General features: G+C 37.3%; 1 protein-coding gene across 1 annotated transcript in view; it reads left to right on the forward strand.

Annotated features, from left to right (window-relative positions):
* Positions 1 to 21,182, forward strand: part of LOC112977271 (potassium voltage-gated channel subfamily KQT member 1-like) — a gene marked incomplete at its 3' end in the record, with an annotated part of 113,674 nt that overhangs the window by 54,009 nt on the left and 38,483 nt on the right. The window contains 4 exon segments of the mRNA XM_026089415.1: positions 6,667 to 6,745; positions 9,595 to 9,691; positions 14,472 to 14,609; positions 20,326 to 20,436. Coding sequence (XP_025945200.1) covers positions 6,667 to 6,745; positions 9,595 to 9,691; positions 14,472 to 14,609; positions 20,326 to 20,436 — 425 coding nt within the window.

Consider the following 21,182-nt stretch of genomic DNA (forward strand, 5'->3'; position numbering starts at 1 on the left):
CTGAGAGAGCTGGGCCTGTTTAGCTTGGAGAAGAGAAGGCTGAGAGGAGATCTTATCAATGTGTACAAGTATCTGAAGGGAGGGTGTCAAGAAGATGGGACCAGACTCTTTTCAGTGGTGCCGAGCGACAGGACACGAGGCAATGGGCACAAACTGAAACACAGACGCTTCCATCTGAACATGAGGAAAAACTTCTTGACTGTGAGGGTGACAGAGCACCGGAACAGGTTGCCCAGAGAGATTGTGGAGTCTCCTTCTCTGGAGATATTCAAAATGCGCCTGGATGCAATCCTCTGCAATGTGCTCTAGGTGACCCTGCTTGAGCAGGGTGGTTGGACTAGATGATCTCCAGAGTTCCCTTCCAACCTCAGCGATTCTGTGAAAATGGGTTTCCGTGCTGCCCTGCGTCTCAAACTTGCGTTGAATAGCTTGTAGAGTTGCCATCTACTCATGATACTGTAGTACTGTGATCTGGTTAGCAGAGTGCTGATCTCAGCTGAGCGCTGTTATGACCGTATAAAAAATGAGTAGTTATAACACTATAGTCTATGAAAGAACTGGGTGAAATTGCCCTCTTCCGCATCTCTGAATGAGCACTAGCTGAGAAGAGAATTTGACTTATGTAAACCTTGTCTGAGAAGGGGAGAAAATGATGTCACCTTCTGCCTTTGACTGTGGAGAGGGCAAGTAATACCAGCTGTATACTTACTGTTCTTGTGCACACCTTCAGATGTTTTTAGAGACAGAGTTCCCTGCTGGCTTGGTCTTCTGATATTTTGGAATTTGTCTTATGAAAAAGCTGTGTTTGAATTGGATAGTGGAAGATGCAAAAGCTGGTTGGAGAGTATGTGGGATCAGGAAGGGGAAGATGTGAAGATCAACAGAGATTTAAATATGCTGCACTCTGTTTTTCCTTTGCTTTGCAAGCTCCTTTGGAAAAGGGCCAATCTTTTTCAGTGTGAATGTCACTTGTACATTTACAAGTTACTATCAGTTCTGTAGTACTGATTATCAGTATTATGATATCTATTACTGAAATTTCTCTCATTAAGTATTAATGGTCTTACATTCTCATTTGTAGTTTATACTTAATAGTGACATTGTTATCAAAGACTATAAGAAAGGCAAAATGTGTAAAGTGAAGTCATCTTTATTAAATCTATTTGTGCAATTGGAAAAAACTGACAAGACTGGACACACAATCCATCTTAAGTCCAACACAGACACAGCAAATGCAAGAGATGAGTTTAAATTGGGAAGTGTATGGAAATGAGCAAAGTGCAAGTTGGGAACAGTTGCACTAGGTAATACTAAAGTTACTCAGTTTTAGATGGTTTGAGGAACAATGGTGGGTAGCATCTTTGGAACAGGAGAGAGACTAGGAGGACAGGTGACTAATGGCTCCTGTGGAACAGTGAGGGAATAATATAAGGTGAGGTTTGGGCAAAATTGTAGTAGACCATAAAATCATTGTTTCTATTTTGAGTTCACAATTTTTAGTCTGGTAGAGTTGTGTATTTTGTTACTCAAACTTCAGTTAACTGGATTTTAAATGATGGAAAGTTGGAGAGGCCAAAAAGATAGAGAATGACCTGTTTCCTTAACCACCTGTAACTTCATGAATCTTGGTGCAAAAATTTAGGAAACTGTTTTATTATCCACTATACACATCCAGATGTATAATATGGAGAGATACAGTACTCAGTCTTGGGTTATTGAAAAGTGTTTTGTTAAATACATACAAATTGTTCAGCTGTTTCTGGAGCTGACCTAGTTTCAAGATCTAGTCATGAAGCCTACACAGGTAACTCTTTCTTTGTGCTAAATATTGTCTTGACTTATATTTGAATTAAGAAGTGTTCTTAAGTAGATTAGAGTACACAGGTGCAGGAGCATATGAAACTGAAAATGTACTGGTTTTATGCATCTAGCGCAGTTGAACACTGCTGTTTGTATTGTCCTTGGAGAGGATAAAGTGCATTTCAAAAGTCAATTTTTTATCAATTTGGATGCAATATTTTGTTAGAGTTAAGAATAACTACATCTGGTTGTGCATCCAAAGCTATCAGTACTGGTTTTGCATTCAAAATTCCCCTAAGAATAAAATACCTTTAAAGTGAAGATTTGCTTTTATATATCAGATGCAGGTGGAAGTGTCTACACTAATCCAAGCAGCTAAAGTTCAGAAATTTATTTGCTATGAGTGATAGAATCATACTGACTCATATTGATTGTCATTTTTCAATTAATGAAAATAAAATACGAACACTAGAGAAAGAAATTAAAAGATAAGTGAGAATAGAATATAAGAAATAAGGTATTAATTTTATCTTTGCATTAATATGAAAGTTCCATAAGATATGCCCATCTTTATTTTAAAATTAAGTATTGTTGAAATACCTTTGATATAAGAGAGACTTCTCTTATGGCTTTTTGTCCACAGTAAAATTGGGATTGTCTTAGAGCTCACTTGGGTAGCAATTTTGAACTACTTTAATTTCTTCTGTTCTATTTCATTTTTCCCCTCTCTAATTATGAATGAAAATGATTTCATTTATGAGCAGAAAGGGGTTCTGTAGTCAAGGCTACTAATAACTGTTTTCTAAACTTATTTAATATTTTTTTGAATTCTATACCAATTAAAGCAGTATGATAACATGGAACTTCTATAACTGGGGAAGGAAAAAGTTAAGATAGGAGAAGATGCTATTTTTTGAATGTTCCTTTAGATAAAACTTAAAGCGAAAATGATGCAACTTCTCTACCTCATAAATAAAAATTTTCAGTTTGTTTTCTAAAGCTAACCTAATTTTTCTCCTATTTGAAGACAGGTGATAGAACTGTCTTTTCTTGCTACCTATAATTAAAGAACCTGTTGGAAGATGGATTGAATTCATTACCAACATAGAGACCCTTATGACAAATCACTTTCAATGTTTCTTCATTCCTAGTTTGTCAGAATGAGTCCACCTAAAGACTGTGGTGCTTGTGTACCATGGTGACAGCGTTAATAGTGATACCTTTGCTAAATATTATTTTAATGCTTGGTTGCTTACTACTTTAGCAGGGTTAGGTGAGCAGCTATGTGCTTCTAAAAATCCCAGCCTACTTGGCTTTATGAAAGGCATGTATCAGACACAGGCAAAGCTAAGAGGAGGTGCTTTCACTACATCTTTCGTTCTTTTGTCAGTGTTGCAGAAAGAGTCACAAAGAATGAATTTATGAAGTAAAATTTGCTCGTGTTGGGCTTGAGAGCATTGGTATAAAGAGATATTTAGGGACATAAGTTGCTGGAGTAAAGACCTGAGAACATGTGTCCATTTCACTGTCCTTAAGCAAAAACTATATGGCACTGTATTTATGAGCATCTTTAATTGCTTATGGCATGCAACTCTGAAAAAACATCAACCCCTGGTATGCAACATTCCTGTTACCTTGTATAAGCGTGACCTGGGAGCAGTTCAGTGAGAAAGCTTGTGATGCAAGTCACTCAAGTATGTATGTGTAATCTGTTTATTTTAAGTCCTTATGGACATCATGCTATCTGCAAGTTACTAAACACAACTTAAAGCTAAGGGCTATTTCCATTTTGTAAAATATTATGGCAACTTAAGATGAAAATAGAAATGCAAGTACTTATGGAAAAATATTTTTACTCTTTTTACTTGAAAAGTATTAATTGCTTTTAATCAAAAAGCTGAGTTGCATACTAGAAAGTAATTTTTTTGAGAACAGTAGAAACAAGTCAAAACTTGCTTGAGAAAAAAATACTCTGGTAAGTTGTGTTATGTGCTATGCTGAAGTGTATGTATAATGAATGTCATAGGCAAGCTGATTTTTAGATAAATGGCAACTGTTTAGAAATTCTCAAGGATTTGGAAAATTAGAATAAGCCATAGGAATAGTGAACTAGCAGGTTAAATTTTTGAAGCTGTGTAGTAAATATAAACTATACGAATGTTTTTTTTATTGTAGGTTTGTCGCTTGCATATGTAATGACATATGTTGAAGTTGCTGTGTTATTTTTGTCTCGCCACGTTATGTACAGATGTGTTTTCAAATACATATGTAGAATGTTTGAGAAGGATTTGTACACATTGCTTTTTAAATTACTGAAAGTCAATTTGATTTTTTTAATTTTTAATTTTTTAAAAACTTTTACCAAGGCTTCCTGACAGTATTTTTAAAATAACATAAATACTAATGTAAGACTAATTTACAGACTAATAATTGTTATAGATGAAATAGTTATTTAAACAAATGATGGCTCATTATCCTGAAACTTTTCATGCCATGTATCTGCCTTTTTGCGCAAAAATTTTAAGCTGTTCCTGAAAAAGGCAGTTGGAGGGGGGAAAGGTGGTTTCATTTGTGCTTTAAAAAAAAAAAGAAGAAATTTGAGAAATTCTAACACTTCCACACTTAGAAGATGCTGAAACTTAACAAGAAAATAGCTCTTTGATTACCCCTGAAAACCAACCCCAAGCTAAAAACCAAGTCTATGAAAAATTTTTAGAATGTTTTCCCTTAAAGCCTTGCTAGAGAAAGATCTTAAATTCTTCAGTTTCCACCTGTGCAGAACCTGCACAATTAAAGTTTCAGGTTGCTCTGAGCAGGTGTGCTAGGGCTGGAAATAAAAATCTGATTTTGTTTTCTTAGTGCTCTTCCTGAAACTGCCCAGTGTGCACGAAGAGGGGAAGATACCTGGCTGAAATGCCAAGGGGAAGTGGCAGGGTAGGAGGAATGGACTGGGATGCATAGTGTAAGTGAAGTGGCAAGAAGATGGACACTGATGTGGCCTGGGAGAAGGAAGTTTGGGTGGCCTGACCAGCAAGCAGGAGATTGAGGGAGAGAAAGCTGGGCCTGAAATTATGTGGGACTGGAAGGTGGCAGAGTAAAGGCAGAAAGACGTGATGAAGAGTTGAAGAGCAAAATGGGATTAGCTGAACCAGTAAACTGGGGCTGATATGAGAAGCCTAAAAATTGGAAACTGGGGTGAAAGGTGGAATAATGAGATGAGGATAGAAGAACAGGGCTGGGGAAAAATAAACATCTGTACCATCTAGAACACACTTTTGGAAAAGTGGAAAGTACAATGGAAAGTAGATTTGCTGTTGCTACCTGATGGAAACTAGTTTCTAAAGTGTCAGTCTCTTACTCCTTTAGTGCTGGTCACCAGGTGGGTGCATACATGTCCAGTAACTTAATAAAGATACCCATTGCACTATCTGCTCAAGGGTGAAAGTCTGTATTATGATGTCATATCATATTTGCAGGGGCGACTCCCCAAACTGTGTGCATGATAAAGATACAGCCTAAAAAATTAGGAAGGTCAAATAATCAAAAGATGGATTATTCTGAAACTGAAGATCTTTCAGTAACCTTAAATTACCTTTCCCTATATTTATTCATTAATGTACAACTATTGTAGTGCAATCTTTAATCACATAATTGACTGCTACTCCTTGGGCAGGAACCCTGCTTTTACAACAAAAGAGAGACTGACGTTGGAAATTAATCCAAGTTGGAGAGTGAAGGATACTGCTGGTTGCAGAACTGCTGCACTATTTGTTGCAGTAACTGTGTGGTTGTGAATGAGGCAAGAACATGTTTAAAGGAGAAGGGGGAAAAAGTTACTCACTGAAAGCAACTGATGTTGCCTCTGGAGTTGGACGCTATCCTGCATCTTGTCTAGGCATCACATGGAAACTGTCAGTCATTAAAATCAGTTTTCACAAGTGTGCCTCATTTTTGGATGTCAAAACTGACTTTGAAGTCAGGTTACAGAATTTCTGAGCTCTCACAGCTGCAAATGAAGACAGCAGGCACTGTTTTTTAAGTGCTATATAATGTTAAGTGCTCTGAAGAATAAGGTCCTGTTTGTTTCAAAACGGGCGATGAAAATTTACAAAAACTTTTCCTTAGCCTATATACACTTACTCCCTATTTACGACAGTGTCCTTTATTTTGTGGTCAGAGTTTGAAAGTGATTGTCTGTGAAGCACTTAGATGCTCTAAACAGGAGTACCATAGAAATGCCTATGAGAAAATTAGGAAAATGTCATTTCAAAACAATTTTGAAGTGGGATTCAATAACTAAAAGCAAGAGTTGTTCACTGAACTAGGATAAGAGGAAATGTTTAAGGGATGATGGCCCTGTGAGTGCAATCCATTCTTTGTGCTGTATGGTGCTGGCATGGTGTGGAAATAATTTTTTTCTCATACAGCTAAAAACCTGTCACAAAGCAAACCACCCAGCCTGATTTTTATCCAATCTTTCTTCTGAAAGTTCCTTAAACTTTTGAAAGTTTACCTTTGCAGTTATGATACAATTAACTGTGTGTGCCTTTCATTATTGATAGAAGCAAACCCTTGTTTTTCCCCTTAAAAAGCTTTGAGCAAAAATATAGATTCATTTTTGGGGTGTGCATATGCCTTTGCTTTTGAGGACTCTTGTCCCAACAGTTCTTGTTAGTATTTTTCAATCATCCATTATCAAATGCATCACAGAAGAAGCTGTAGTCATAGTTTTCTCTGTGAAACTATTACTGTCCACCAAACTTCAGCTAACTTTCAACTTGTGTTTCTTTGTTAAAGTGCTTTCCTCGATCTGTGTTCATCATGTGTTTCAATGCTGAAAGCTTACATTAATACTTTTTTTAACAGATCTAATTGTGGTAATAGTCTCAATTATTGTCCTTAGTGTAGGATCTACTGGGCAGCTGTTTGCTACCTCTGCGATCAGGTATGTTCTAACACCCGCAGAGATCTACATCTAATACAGGAAAAGTTATTTTAGTGAAATGCTGGATTGTGGAAAACTGTCATTGTGCTTGGTCACCATTTGGGAAACAGCACAGAGACAAGGCATATGGAGAATGGTGTGAATGTTGAAGCCAAGAGGAAACAACTTAAACATGTCCTGTATAAAACATCAGATAGTTCTCTTGCTGGGACAAGAGTATTACAAAACATTGGTTTATTTAAGAAGGAATACAAACAGCTCTTAACTCACATGGTACTTTTTTGAGTAAAAGTATTTACTTTGTTTAAAGTACAGTTATGCTTTGGTGGGTGTGTTTGGCACAAGTAACTCATACCATACGGGAACCAGAAACATTTGATGTCTATAGTGCTTGTTCAGCTGGCACCAAGTACTGAAAGCTTGTTTTGGGAAGTAAACTGAATAAATAATGGAAAAGAATGATAAGAGAAGGAGTAGGAAGTGCACCTACTCCAAAGTTAACCTGCAAGATGTGCTGCACTTCCCTTTGTTAGCCTTTAATTTCCACTGCAGTCAAATTACTGGGGAGTGAGAATGCAAAGTACTGTCTAGCCTGCAGCTGTGTAAAGAGGGAACTACATGTGTAAGGTGTTTAAGTTAAATATTTGACTTAGAATGTTAATCCTTAGATTAGTTAATCCTTGGGTAACTTAGAACATGATAAAGATCCATGCATGCAGCATAAGTGTGATTTATCAGTTTGCACAAGCGAAGAGGAAGGTGAATGTGAAAGTTCCAAAGACTGCTTAATCTTACTAAGAGTATAATTACTGGGAAGGGCTTTAATGAAAAAATCCACTGTGTGATTGCATATGAACCCATGTGCCTTTGGGCTCAGCACAGCCTTTCCTGGCATTAAGTTATATGGTCACTGTCCTACAATTCAGGATGCTCTCTGCTGGAAAAACTTAACATCACTGCAGGACTGATGTTCCCCCATGGGGGAAAAGGGGAAATCATCTGGGTCAGACAAGTCCCAGGCAGATAAGGTTTCCTCTGATCGCATTCTGCTGATGTGAGTGGCTGTTCTGGAATTAGAGCAGGAACAGGTCTTGTACCCTCGCTGTTGTTGGTTTTAAAGCATAGTGTCATGGTCCTGTTTGGCCCCACTTCACCCCCCAGAAAAGTGGAAGAGAAAAGCATGGATCCATCTACATAAGGTTGTTCTCTCCTAGAATTAAGTTAAGCTTCAAATCTGTCGGATATGGAGGAATGACATTTAACTTCTGCAGCAACCAGTGAGACAAACCCAGCAGAACTGCAGGTTCACAGCTTAGAGTCCTAGCACATTTTGTCCTTACTGATTAAGCTTACCAAGTTAATTAAAAAAAAAAATCTTTCCAACCAATTGCTTTCCTTTTTTCAGAGAGAGATTAGTGTGCATATTCATAGGCTGTGTATCCAAAGCTTTTGTTCATTATTTGGGGATTTTCGGTTTTAATCTATATTTATAAAACTGCCAGCCTGTAACATGCATGTCACACTTGGTGGATGCCACATAGCAGTAAGGATCTTAAATACAACAGATAGGAAAACCAAGAACTGGGCCAAGGTGTCAAGAGGCTCATCTAAAATTTGTATGGGGAGCTACATGTGACAGTCCCCCCTTCCTGCATCAGCAACCAATCATCTATTAAACTATAAGTCTTAGTGCTCATGTATTTGGTAGTCTTGTAATTCTTCTTTCATCCAGGCTTTAATTAATGTATTTTAAAATAACCACTTAGTTTGCTGGCTAAATAAAATGATTCAACAACAAATGAAGTAACAAAATAGTGTTCGTGTAGCCAGACACTGACATAACTAATTTTGTAGTTATTATTTATGCGCTTTCCAAGAAGAGACAGTGACAGTTTCACAACTGTCAGTTGTGAAAGCTCAGAAAACCTGCTTTTTGAATAAAGGAAAACTTGGATTTTTTGAAGAGAGTACACCTTCCCAGTCTGAGTAATACCAGAGACTGCAGAATAGCATCATGTTGAGGTTCCTGCCTGTTGATGTAGCCCAGGAAGGTGCAGCTACAGCTGAATTGAAATAAGGTTGAATTTTGGTGAGGGGGACAACCCCTAAGGACTGTGGAACAAAAAATAAAATTTTAGTGAAATATTTTTCAGATAGATCCAAGTATAATTCAGCATTCACCTTTTCCTTCTCTTCACTGTTTTGTTTCAGTGATAAGATAATAGGATAAATGTAGGAAAATAGAAAAGTACAGTGTAGAAAGGTGACTAGAATGGAATATTCCCATAGATTTAAATTTTTGCTGAAGAACCATAAGGATAATTATTTTTCTTTAGTTGAAAATATTCAAAGTTTGATTCAGTTATCCTAAAATCACATAAGATTGTATCTATTTCCCAATTAGATGATTTCTATAGCTTACATAAAGACTTGAGTAATTTCATGTCTAATTCACATTCTGCTTTTGGCAAAGAGGAAAAACTTTGCTTGTATGCATGTTAGCAAAGCTGGAAGCACCAATTTAGCCTGCAAAGGAAGTATTTGAGAATCAGGTTAAAAATGCAAGTTTCCTAAGTTTGAAAGCATATATTAAAAGTTCTTTGCCTTAAACAGACAAAAACCACCTAATTGCGGAGTATTCAAATAGATTCAGAAGGACAGTAATATAACAATGTGGTTTAAACACCTTGCGCTGAAATACCTCAAGTCCAAGATGCAACCATAGCTAAGGGCAATACCCTCACCCTGCTCTGATATGGTAGTATGTAACTGAATGTGGTCAACTGTGTATAGATATAGCAGTATTGATCTCAACTACCATTTTATTTCATGTTGTCTTTTTCTTACAGGGGGATCCAGTTTCTCCAGATACTTCACATGCTCCATGTAGATCGGCAGGGTGGCACCTGGCGACTACTGGGATCAGTTGTTTTCATACATCGTCAGGTACTAATCTTAAAAGATCCCCAGCATTTTGTTTTAATTTAGTATATTCTTTTCCTGGACTTCAAATCTCAGTCTTGTTTAAATGAACAGTTACTGCTGCAAGAAAAGTACTTTAAGAGTCCATGTATTTCTTCTTACTTTTGAAACAGGAACACTATTACTTTCTTCAGGGCAATGGATAATAGGGCATTAGCATCAGTATTTTGGGGAAATTAGCTGCTGTGAATAATGCTACTTCATGCTCTTTGTTATTTTTCAGTATAATTTATTAAATGCAGGTGTGTGGGTTACCTCTTGTATAACAAATACTGTCCACTGTCTTCACAGGAGATATTTTCCTAGCTTGCTTGATCTGAAGTAAAACAAATACCAACAGATCAACTACTTAAATGATTTTATTTTCTCTGTCTGAATGAGTTCTTTAATTCATTCTATAAATAAAATACTAAATATGTTATGATAACATGCAGGAAAAGTGACCTTTTTCAAGGATGTAGGTAGTCAAGCACAGAGGTAAATGTGGCTATAAATAGCTATTTGTTTGAGACAGTTATTTTGTATAGGAGTGTATTTAACAGGAAGAACTTAAAACTTTCAGTGCTGACTTTTTTGAATGACTAGCTTAAGGGTTCTTTTTAGGGTTTCATGGAATGTCTTGACTGTAGAAGGCTAATTCTATGCCGTGGAACTTTACATTGGGATTATAAGGGAAGTTTTTAAACTTACCTTCTATCATCTTGATATGTATAAAAAGTTATGGACTTCCACACAGACATTGTTTTCATTTACTACACTTTGCATTTAACAAATTGCTTTTTCTAGTTTTATTTTGGTATGGAGAAAGGGAGGGAATTAAATCAAAAGACTCATTTAATAATAAAAGTTACTTTTCTTTTTTTTTCCCCCTTACTGTAAGAACTGTCCTGAAGGATGAGCAGCATTGAAGCACACATCCTGATTTAAAAGATGTATTTTAAAAGTACTTTAGTATAAAGCCTACTTTCATCCCATACAACAGGATGAGTTTTAATGTCCCAAGTCAGTGTGGTCTTCATTTATTATGATTGCATTGCCTGGGTATCTAGCTAGGAATCCAAATACACTTTCTCAATGTTCACTAACCTTGCTGAAAGAGGTGTTTAGGAGCAACTTTTTCTGTGGGTGTTCAAAGTTATAGTCAAGAATCTGGCAATTACATCTTCAAAGCATAACACTTAAGCCTTAAATGTTGCAAATATAGACAAGTTCAATGAGTTTAAAAAAAAGTACACCCTTGGAGAAGCTGATTCGTAAATAAACATACCTGAATTTCTGCTAATCCAAAAAAGTGATTATGATGATATGTAAAACTCTTCAGATCTGTAGTACTTGTCAAAGCAGATCACCCACTAACACGTTACTGGTTCAAAATCGAACACACAGTTCTGTATTGACATTGGACAAGTGTAGCATGGTACCAAAGGGTAAATGAAGGGAAAAATGGAACCTTTATTCCTCTATGGTCTCTTAAAGCAATTGAAAAAAAAAAAACAAAAAACTTCCGCTGCTTTTTCTTTACAGGCAGAATACAAAGTCCTCTTTTGTTGAGTTTGATACTCTTTCAAAACAAAATGGCACCCTAAATCCCTAAACAATGTGAAAAAATAAATTCAGCTCTTTGGGACCTGTGAAAATAGCAAGCACTTGGACCTCTACGGACCCAGAAGAGCAAGCTTGCTTTTCATCAAAGCTTTCCATGTGTTTTGGAATTTTACATATAGCTGTATTAGCTCACTCAGACCCGATCTTGCTAGGACGCTCTTCTATTTTCAGCAAGTGGAGCTTATACAAGCATTTCTTGCCAAAAGCAACAAAACATGAGTCTATATTACATGTGGTGATGGAAAGACATGGAGAAATCATGCAGCTCACTGAAAAATGGAATTAACCAATCCTGCCCCAGTTTGAGCCCACTACTTAGCAAGGCGAGGAATAAGTAAAACTTTGAGCTCTCCTACTGCTTGTAGTAGGGGGTCACTGATTAGTTGTGGGTTTGAGGGTTTTTTCTTAAGTACTGAATTTTGTATTGTGTGGGACTTGCTGTAACTGAAAACAAAGTTTCCAAGTTAAATGTGGTTTCAGTCTCTCAATATTAAAATTTATCTATGGGCACATATGCTTTTTGTTCTTGTTTCTTTTGCATATATATTTGAAAGTCTTCTCTGAAAATAGTCATTTATATTAAGCAGTGTTCTTTACTCTTAAGCTCTTATCTATAACAAATTCATGTTAATATGAGTATCTTTTGGGAGTTTTAAGGACTAACTTCTGCAAAGTCCTGCTTTAACATGTTGTATCAATTCATCTTATTGGTACTGGTAGACAACACTCTATCTATATTTCTTGAGGCATATACTATTTTAGTCTTCTGTGTTGTCTCTTAAATGCACTATGTATTAGATTGCTGCTATTGTTATTAATGATTAAATAGAGGCAAGTAGTACTTTGTCTTTACATATGCAACTTTAGACTGATTCTAAATGTCACTCAAGGAAATTGCCTTTGAATGCAGGCTACAGTTTAAAGAGAATTCAATCTTTAGATGAATAGGACTGGAACTGAGAGGTGTTGATGGTGAAATAACCCAAGTAGTTCTGGTGATGTTTCAACCACTTTGAAATATCGCTCATGAGACTGTGCATAACACTTCTGAAAAGCATATTTTTCTGGCTACTTCTCAAAGTCAACACAAGTTTTCCAATTATTGTCCACACTCTAACTCTCTCTTCTGAGACAAAATTCAAAAAACAGTGATGGCCATTCCTCAATTACATGTGACTTCTATTAGTATCTGAGCTACCCTTGGCATATTGCTTACATTTCAAAGATTTCTATTGTTATGGTAAGAAGTTGCATCATCTCCTAGAGTTAAGCAGAGTGTTGCTTTTTCAAGTAGGGAACAAGAACTAGTCTCTTCTTTTGTAATTCTCTGTGGGTCCCTGAGCTTACAGGTATTAAAAAAATTTCCTCTTGCATTGAGGAATATTGTGTAGGCAGATCAAAAAGTTGTGGAAAACTAGGGAAAGGCAAAACACTAGCAACTGTAAATGTAAATATAAAACTTAAATGCTCAGAGTAATGAGATCATACCTACAAGTACACAGTGTGCCATTATCATTAGAGAACAAGATGATGAAAGAATGGTGATCAGAGTAGAAATCTGAGCTACTGAAAATTCAGGTTTGATTTAATCTTTCAGCTGCCTTGTTTAGCAAACAGACCTACAGAAAAGGTAAGGCATGGATGGAAAGACAATAACTAAATGCTATTTAAATTTTTTAGGTCATTACTAAGTGATTAGAGAAAAGACACCTACTTTGCTTTGTGCAAAGTTTTTATTGGTTAAAAACTTGCTGAGTCTAGATTCTTATTGGTGCTATATAGGTTCCTGCTGCTGCAAGCAGATGCTAGTTACCAGAGCTATGTTTTCGCAGAAAGCTGTTACATGGGGGGAAGAGGGGTGTTACAAAACTCCCTGAAGGGAGTTTTTATTATAAAACTTGAACCTTTCCTGATGCACAGTTTAAGAAACTTGGGTGAAATTTTCACAGAAGCTCTGTGAAAACCTGGCATACTATAAATAGAGGGAATCCTTCTTAGGTCTTGATTTTTTTAAATTTATTTTATGGGAATTTTAAAATTTATGGGAATCTTAAGTCCAGTGTTTCGGATCCAAGGAAAGAAAAATAACTCAGTTTGAGGAAGATGCTGATGAAGATGTACTACAGTGTTTCATCTCAAATATGGCTAAATATGAGCAAGGGAAAGGCTGGAATAGTGTGTAAACAGTTGAAGATCTGTAAACTTCAAGTAATTAAAATAAACTTAACTTCCCTCAAAATTAGATATTGGATATCCCTGAAGGATAGATCTGATTCTTATGATGTAGTGCTGCTTTTATAAGCTTTACACATTTTGTCACTATAATGCTACACTAAGGCTTGTTTAAATGCTGAAGAACATTTTTTTTCCAGAAGACTTGAATGTCCCTGTTTAAGTTGCACATTCGCATCGGTTTTGATACACTGTTCCTATCCAAATCTCAAGAAAGAAATTGTCATTCACAAGCAGTGTATTATGCCTTAACAGAAGTGCTTTCTAATAGGCTGGTCTAGCAATCAAACTGTACACTCTACAAGAAATTGGTCTTTGTTTTTCATGGCTGAAGAAGGGGTTACATTTGTCTAAAATATTATGTAGTTTCTTAAGATGATACTGGTATTGCATCAGTATTTGGTTTTAAGCAATTTGAATATCAGCTATACAAGTTCATTGCTTTGATATGGTCGCAGCCACAAGACAAACACATGTTTATTTCTTAGGAATGGATCCAGACATCTGTTTTGTTCTGTTGTTGATTTTTAAACCTTTATTTGAGCACGCTCTTCATAAAGTGCATGTTCTAAAACTGCATTTTACTAGTTTTAAAATGTACTAATATTTGGTACTTTGAGGGGGTTATTGAAAGGAAATAGTTCCATTTAAGGGAAGCTGAACAGGAGAGATGTCCCACCTAACATTTAGCTGTCTGAATGATTTTTCTGAAAATGACTGCTTCTCGTTGAAATTTTTAGTATAATATAAATAGAAAAGAAGTCACTGACTTTCCCATTTTACTGGAAACAAATTTCATACTTGAAATGTAATTTATTAATATTGCTATTGTGACGCAAAAAAATATTTAAAATGGGTTCCAATAGAATTATGATTTAAACCTGATGTACCTGTTCTCTTTTAATAGGAACTCATAACTACACTGTACATTGGATTCTTGGGATTAATCTTTTCATCCTATTTTGTTTATCTTGCTGAGAAGGATGCAGCTGATGAGGATGGAAGGACAGGTTTCTCTAGCTATGCTGATGCACTTTGGGGTGTGGTAAGTCTTCACCAGAAAAATGTCTACTCAAGCTTGGTGCATAAGATTGTCTATTCAAGTTGTGATTTTTCTTCAAGAACCTGGCTCCTTTTTTGGGGGGAGGGGGGTGGTGTTCTTTGAAAAAGGTATTCCTTTAGAGAAATTTGGCAATTTTTTTAAAAGGAAGAAGGAAAAAAAATACAGTTAAGATACTTTGGTATTAAACTCTTTTGTGGAAATAAAAGAGCGAGTCCTTAGCAAAGCTTTCAGTGAATTTTTATACATACAGAAAGTCCTTGAAACCTACAGCTTGAAAAGAGTAAAAGTACTCTCCAAATCCTTTACCACTTCTTTTAAATGCTACTTGATTTTCTGCAAAAGTTGCATAACTTTAAAAGTATGATCTGTTTCTGGAAGCTGGGTTAATGATTCTACCATTTTATTTTTGGATCTGTGTGTAAAGCTCCCTCTCAGTATAATGCAGACCTTGATGCAGGTTACAAGTTCCTTGGGATTTTTTTTAATGATGTTTCCATGATTTACTCTAATGCTGAGTAGCTCCATCAAAAGCAGCTGACAAAGCTTCCCAGATTCATCAGCTACTTTGGATATCAAGCACTAGTCAGTCAGTGCAGGTTGGGGGGTGGGGTGGGAGGGGATCTTGACAAGGGAATTGGGAGTATGAGAGAGTTGAAGTAATTATTACACTGGTGTGCATGCCCAGAATCAGTTGAGAAGGGAATAGATAGCTATGAGGAACAGAATGAGAAACCAGATTGCTTCTGCACTCCCTTCACATGGCTGTCCTCATCAAGTTTCTTGCTGTGTCTCATGTTTTCCCTCCTTATTAGCTGTTGCATGAGCAATCTCTGCTCTTGTGATCCCTCTTTCCCACTAGGGAACCTCATATTTCGAGTTGGCTGTCTCATAACAAACCCGAGGAGGTTCATCACGTTGCTGTTAGTGACAGAAAAATGAAGAGACTTGAACAGAGCCACTGACTTCCAGAGAGAGGGGAAAAAAAGATGCATTTCAAGAGTGATCTGAAACAAAATAAACTATTTGTTCTTAGATGATAGAGATGCAAAATGACAATATACTCATCAGGCAATAAACCAATTATTTACCTCCATCCAAATAAATTAGTAAGTCTGGGTAGACAGACCAAAAAACCCCACCTCCTAATGGATGTATGTTTCTAATCCTTAAATTGGAAGATGATGTGTAAGCCTCTACTGAAATCTACATAAATATAGATTATATTACATATACCCTAGGGATACCACTTTTAAAATGTTTCAGTATAAAAACATATTAAATTCTTATCATTAGATTGTCAGGTATTCGTTGCATTTGTAGATTCTCACCTGTGTCTTATGCAAAACAAAGTACAAACCAAGAAGAATCCAGTAAAAAAAAAAGCCTAAATGGCCAGATAGACCTAATTATCTGACCAGCTGGAGAAAAAAAATCATGAACTAACCTGTTTTAAAAAAACAAAAAAAAACTTGTTAAACTCCTCAATAGGTATATGACAATTTTAAATAGAACATAGACCCTCATGGTTATGGATGTGAGAACCTCTAACTAATGGAGGTAAGGAATAAATGTCCCACAAGCTCAGATTGTAGTAAACTTTAAAAACAAGAAGTAAAACAATGTGGGTCTAATTAATATCCGGAAAGAGGCTTCATGTCTGCTTTAAGAAAACAAACTAGCAGACATGCTCACTTATCCTGCTAGCAGTTCAGCTTAAATGCCAGTGTTCAAAACAGTGGAACATGGCTACTGTTTTTGCTGATGTTATAGCTTAAGTAGTCTGCAAAAGATATCTAATTAGAAGTGGGACTACTTATGGGAACTTCAACAGCAGCAGGACTTGCACAAAAGCTTGTGCTAGTTTAGCTAAATCTACCAGAAATAGCCCAGACCCTTCTAGACTTAGTGATGTCCCAGAGATTTGTAGCACTGTGTGAATTGGAATGACACCAATGAAAGAAATGGACTGCATATAACTTATTCATGAGGAAATCTTAATTTAATATGTAATCAGTAAAGGATGGCTATTTGTGTTCTTGCTCTGTGCAATGTGTATTTGGTGTTTCATAAAATAACTACTAGACCTGTAATTGCCAGAAATGTCCAAATTCAGACCTGAACAGGAGGAAAGAAGAACTGCTTGCCAAACTAAGGGGGGAGCATGGTACAATGGAAAATAAAGGATTTTTACTAATCAGTTTGGGAACTAGTTGTGTTTCTTAACATGCAGTTCTGTCCAAGTACACCTAGGCATCCTGGGTTATTCCTGCATGCAGTGAAACTTCCATGTGAAGCTAATGTAAGCTTGGTTATCCAAAAAAAAGTACAAATTGCATTATTGGATTAAATGTTTAGAGGTTGGTTTAAAAATTTTTTTAAATGCTAGAAGCTTTGGTCTTGATTTGAGTAAAGTATAAAATTAAGGACAAAGTAGTTAGGATGTGTTTATACAGGCATATTTGGTTAATATTTTAGACTTATGGAATTTGAGTTCAGTTATGAACACCACCAAGTTTAAAATGCTCATTACTTTACCTTGTTGAGACAGATGACTTGGAATCTGTATTTCAAACTGTATGTGAATGCCTCGCAAAGTGCTCGCTGGGTTTTGTTGTTGTTTTCCAAAACTTGACTTGTTTTGTGGAACAGCAAGATAAAATCAGCTTTGTCTTTCCCTGGCTGTGTGAGGCACATGAAGAACAGTGTTTAAATTGTTGTTTAAGCTTTCCCAAAGTATAGGCCTCCTCAGCATGAGTGAGTCACGGTGCAGGTGCAGTTCACAGCTGGGAACAGTGACAAAGGACAAAGTGAATTGGTTTCTTTTTCTTTTCAAATCTTCTGTAACAGAGAAACACAGATGTGGAGTTACCAGGGAATGAAACTTGATTTCACTTTTGCCTTTCAAAACTGAACCATAGGAGGAAAAATCCATGGTGGCAAGTATTTGAAAGTCTTACGTGTCTGACAAAAAACGCAGAGTGTGTTGTGGGTAATGCTTTGCCTTGAGCAGAAAGTGCAGGCTTGCTGAACTTGATACAAATGACCTGAAAGGCTTAAAAATGAAGAAAAGGGAAAATAAAAAAAATAAGAATTGGAATCAAATGCTAACTGTGTTCACCCACTTCAGTTAAATGCAAGGTTGTTTCACCTCCATTTGGCAGGCATGCAGCTTAAACTACACAGAAATACCAAAGGCTTGTGGGATTTTACCTGAACCTGCTTTTAGAAGTTGTATCATGTTAGAATACGTGCACAAGCATTTCCAGCAGAACTGTCAGGCTGCCAGAATTGCAGCCTGTGTCACATCTGTCTTTCTGTCATTTCTGAATGTTTTCCTTGAGGGGGAAAAAAGTGGGGCATGTAGGAGGCTTCTGTTGACCTTCCATGCTCTCATCCCTTGCTGTTGGTAATGCTTGTTGTCTTTGCTGCAAAAGGGACAATGCTGTAAAAGGGATAATTCTGTAGCACTGAACCTGAGTTAATGGTAAATTAGTGTTAGGAATGCTTGGGAGCAATTGCTGAACCCCTTTATTTTTAAAATATTTGAGATGTACAGTTCTGACTAGTCAAACTTCAAGACACCTACTTATCTTAAAGTATGTGAGAAGCTCTGTCTTCAACTAAATTAGAGTTCTTCCTTTTTTGAAGTTAAATATATATGTATGTTCTAACACAAGCTCTGAAAACATGTGCGTACCAGCTGGGCTATGCCAGAGTAAATCTGGATTAAGAAGGAGCTGTCATTTTCCGAAGTCTGTCTATTAAATGTTCTTTGAGCAGATAACTAATAACTTCTGGAAAAACATGTAGAAAAAGAATCTGTTTGCAATTCTCTGGCTTTCTTAATTAAATTATCTATAATCCTTTCCACATAGTTCAATGCACTAATTAGATTACCAAAGAGAAACCCTCTTAAGGTAGCAAGGGAGAAACTTTGAGACTTGTTCACACACCTGCAGGAATCTGCCAGCCAAATGCCTGCTGTAGAGATGGAAAATCATCTTTTCTGTGGTTACGGCTTTCATGTCTTCCATAGTAACACTAAGGCAGCTCAGCATTACTGCAGCTTGTTTTTAAGTTCTGAGTGCTGAGAACTCAAAAAAACCAAAACAAAACAAAAAAAAAACCTTTCATAAGGAAAAAAAGAAAAGGAAGGAAAAATTGACTTGAAGGGGTCATCTGGGTGCACTGAGGAGCTGAAGTGCCATTAAAGAAACAGTTTTAACATCCTCCACTCCCCACTAGCCCATACTGCATTTAAAGGTTGAATTTTGGGGGTTTGGTTTAATTTTGGCGTCTGGCAAACCCATCCACGCTGCTGGTAGTGCACAGTGGCAGAGTTGCTTGCTGGCACTGAGTCTGGACAGACACCTGGGAAGACAGAGTTCCTCCTAAGAGGAGCTAACAGTGTAGAATGACAATATTTGTTGGGTATATAGATACTACAAGCTGACTTCACTGAGTGAGAAACTTGTGATGAATGAACACACAAGCCTAATTTTTTTTTTTGAACTTGAAATATCTCAACTTGATAGTAAAGTCACTTTTTTCCCTTCAAATCTTCCTTCCAGTTCTGGATAGAAGCACTCTGAGCGGAAAATGTGTTAATGGAAACATTCTTTCTGTGCTTCTACTGTTATTTTTTTCCAGAGAAGCCTATTTTTCCGTAATATCCAAGTATTTGCCAGCAACTTTTCCTGTAGAAGGTAGTATTTCCACATCCTCTTTTGTATGCGGTGTAGACTTGCATATTCTTTTAAGTCTATGCTGGCTTTATTTTTGCTACCCTTCAAGGCAAAATGAAGGGAGTGGGACTGGGTTTGGAGCTGGTACTCAAATGCAAGTATGTTCTTTCTACTTAAAGCTCTCCTGAGTGTTTCACACTGGTAATGGAGTTTGCTCACCAGAAGCTTTCCACTTCTCAGGGGTGCAAATCCTCTTTGCCATACTATTTCATGACAATGAGCAGATCCCATTACAGGGTGCAGTAATATGGTGCATCTCATGGCTTACACACCCTTTTGAGTGGCAGTAGCAAAGAACTGTACTTTGGGGATGGGGGGGAGAGGTACAAGACGAAGAGCATGGGGCTCAGCAGTATTTAGCCGCTGTTTGCTGGTGTATTTGCATTGAGAGGGAAAGCATCCTGGAGCAGTTGCATGCTTCTTATCTGAGTTTAAGGACTGTGCTGGGATGGTGCCAGTCATGTTCGTTTTCCTTCCCCCAACCAGTGAATTTTGGCCCAGGCTGATGACTAGTAGCTCACCCTGCTACAGCTATCATTTCTGACTGACAGCAGACTTCGGGAGATGTCTGCAGGTCAGTTGTATGTGGTCAGCACTTGAGTTTTTCTTCATGACACTGTGGGACTGCTACTAAAAACAAAGAAATACTGCAGGCCCATGATTTCATGCCCATAGGGCCCATCCCTTCCAATTTGGGAGGATGCAAGAGGGCAAGCTGTGAACTGAGAACAGTCATCCCAGGTCCAGCCTGCTACTGCATCTCCAACAGTGTTCGGTGAGTGTCTCCTGAAGAACATAAGCATGATAAATCTACAGAAGTGCTTTCTCAGTATACTCTGGCAGTTTCCTTATGCACAAATTCACAGCTCCACCTGTATCTCCTGATGATTTTTAACTGCTTACAGACAAATTGTACTGCATTGCAGTGAATCAGATGTTTATTTCTGGCCTAGGTAACAGTCACAACAATTGCTTATGGAGACAAAGTACCACAGACTTGGATTGGGAAGACCATAGCTTCCTGTTTTTCAGTGTTTGCAATATCTTTCTTTGCTCTGCCAGCAGTAAGTAGAATGTGAATGAATTTTTTTAGCTGTCTGTCCAAACTGGACTGCACAATTAAGTAATTTTAAATTGGTGCCTTTATAGGAAAATGAGTTTGGCTGTTACTTTGGACTATAAGTTTATACATGCACACATACTCATATTTATAGTGTGTAACTGTACATGCACACAAATGAAGTGTTTTAGGAAGAAGGTAAGACTGTCTTCACCATTTGAAGAACTGAGGTGGAGGGAATTTTGGGGGGGGGGGGTTTGGTTCCCTTCCCCCCCCCCCCATCAGCCACAGAGCTGAAACTTCCTATTTTTGATTTGATGAAAAGAATCACAGAATAACAGAGTGGTTGAGGTTGGAAGGGACATCAGGAGATCATCTAGTCCAACCCCCCTGCTCAAGCAGGGTCACCTAGAGCACATTGCAGAGGATTGTGTCCAGGCGAGTTTTGAATATCTCCAGAGAAGGAGATTCCACAATCTCTCTGGGCAACCTGTTCCGGTGCTCTGTCACCCTCACAGTCAAGAAGTTTTTCCTCATGTTAAGATGGAATTGTCTGTGTTTCAGTTTGTGCCCGTTGCCTTGTGTCCTGTCACTGGGCACCACTGAAAAGAGTCTGGTCCCATCTTCTCGACACTCTCCCTTCAGATACTTGTACACGTTGATAAGATCTCCTCTCAGCCTTCTCTTCTCCAAGCTAAACAGGCCCAGCACTCTCAGCCTTTCTTCATAAGAGAGATGCTCCAGTCCCCT

This window comes from Apteryx rowi, unplaced genomic scaffold (assembly GCF_003343035.1).
Source record: "Apteryx rowi isolate R43461 unplaced genomic scaffold, aptRow1 scaffold_811, whole genome shotgun sequence".
Lineage (NCBI taxonomy): Eukaryota > Metazoa > Chordata > Aves > Apterygiformes > Apterygidae > Apteryx > Apteryx rowi.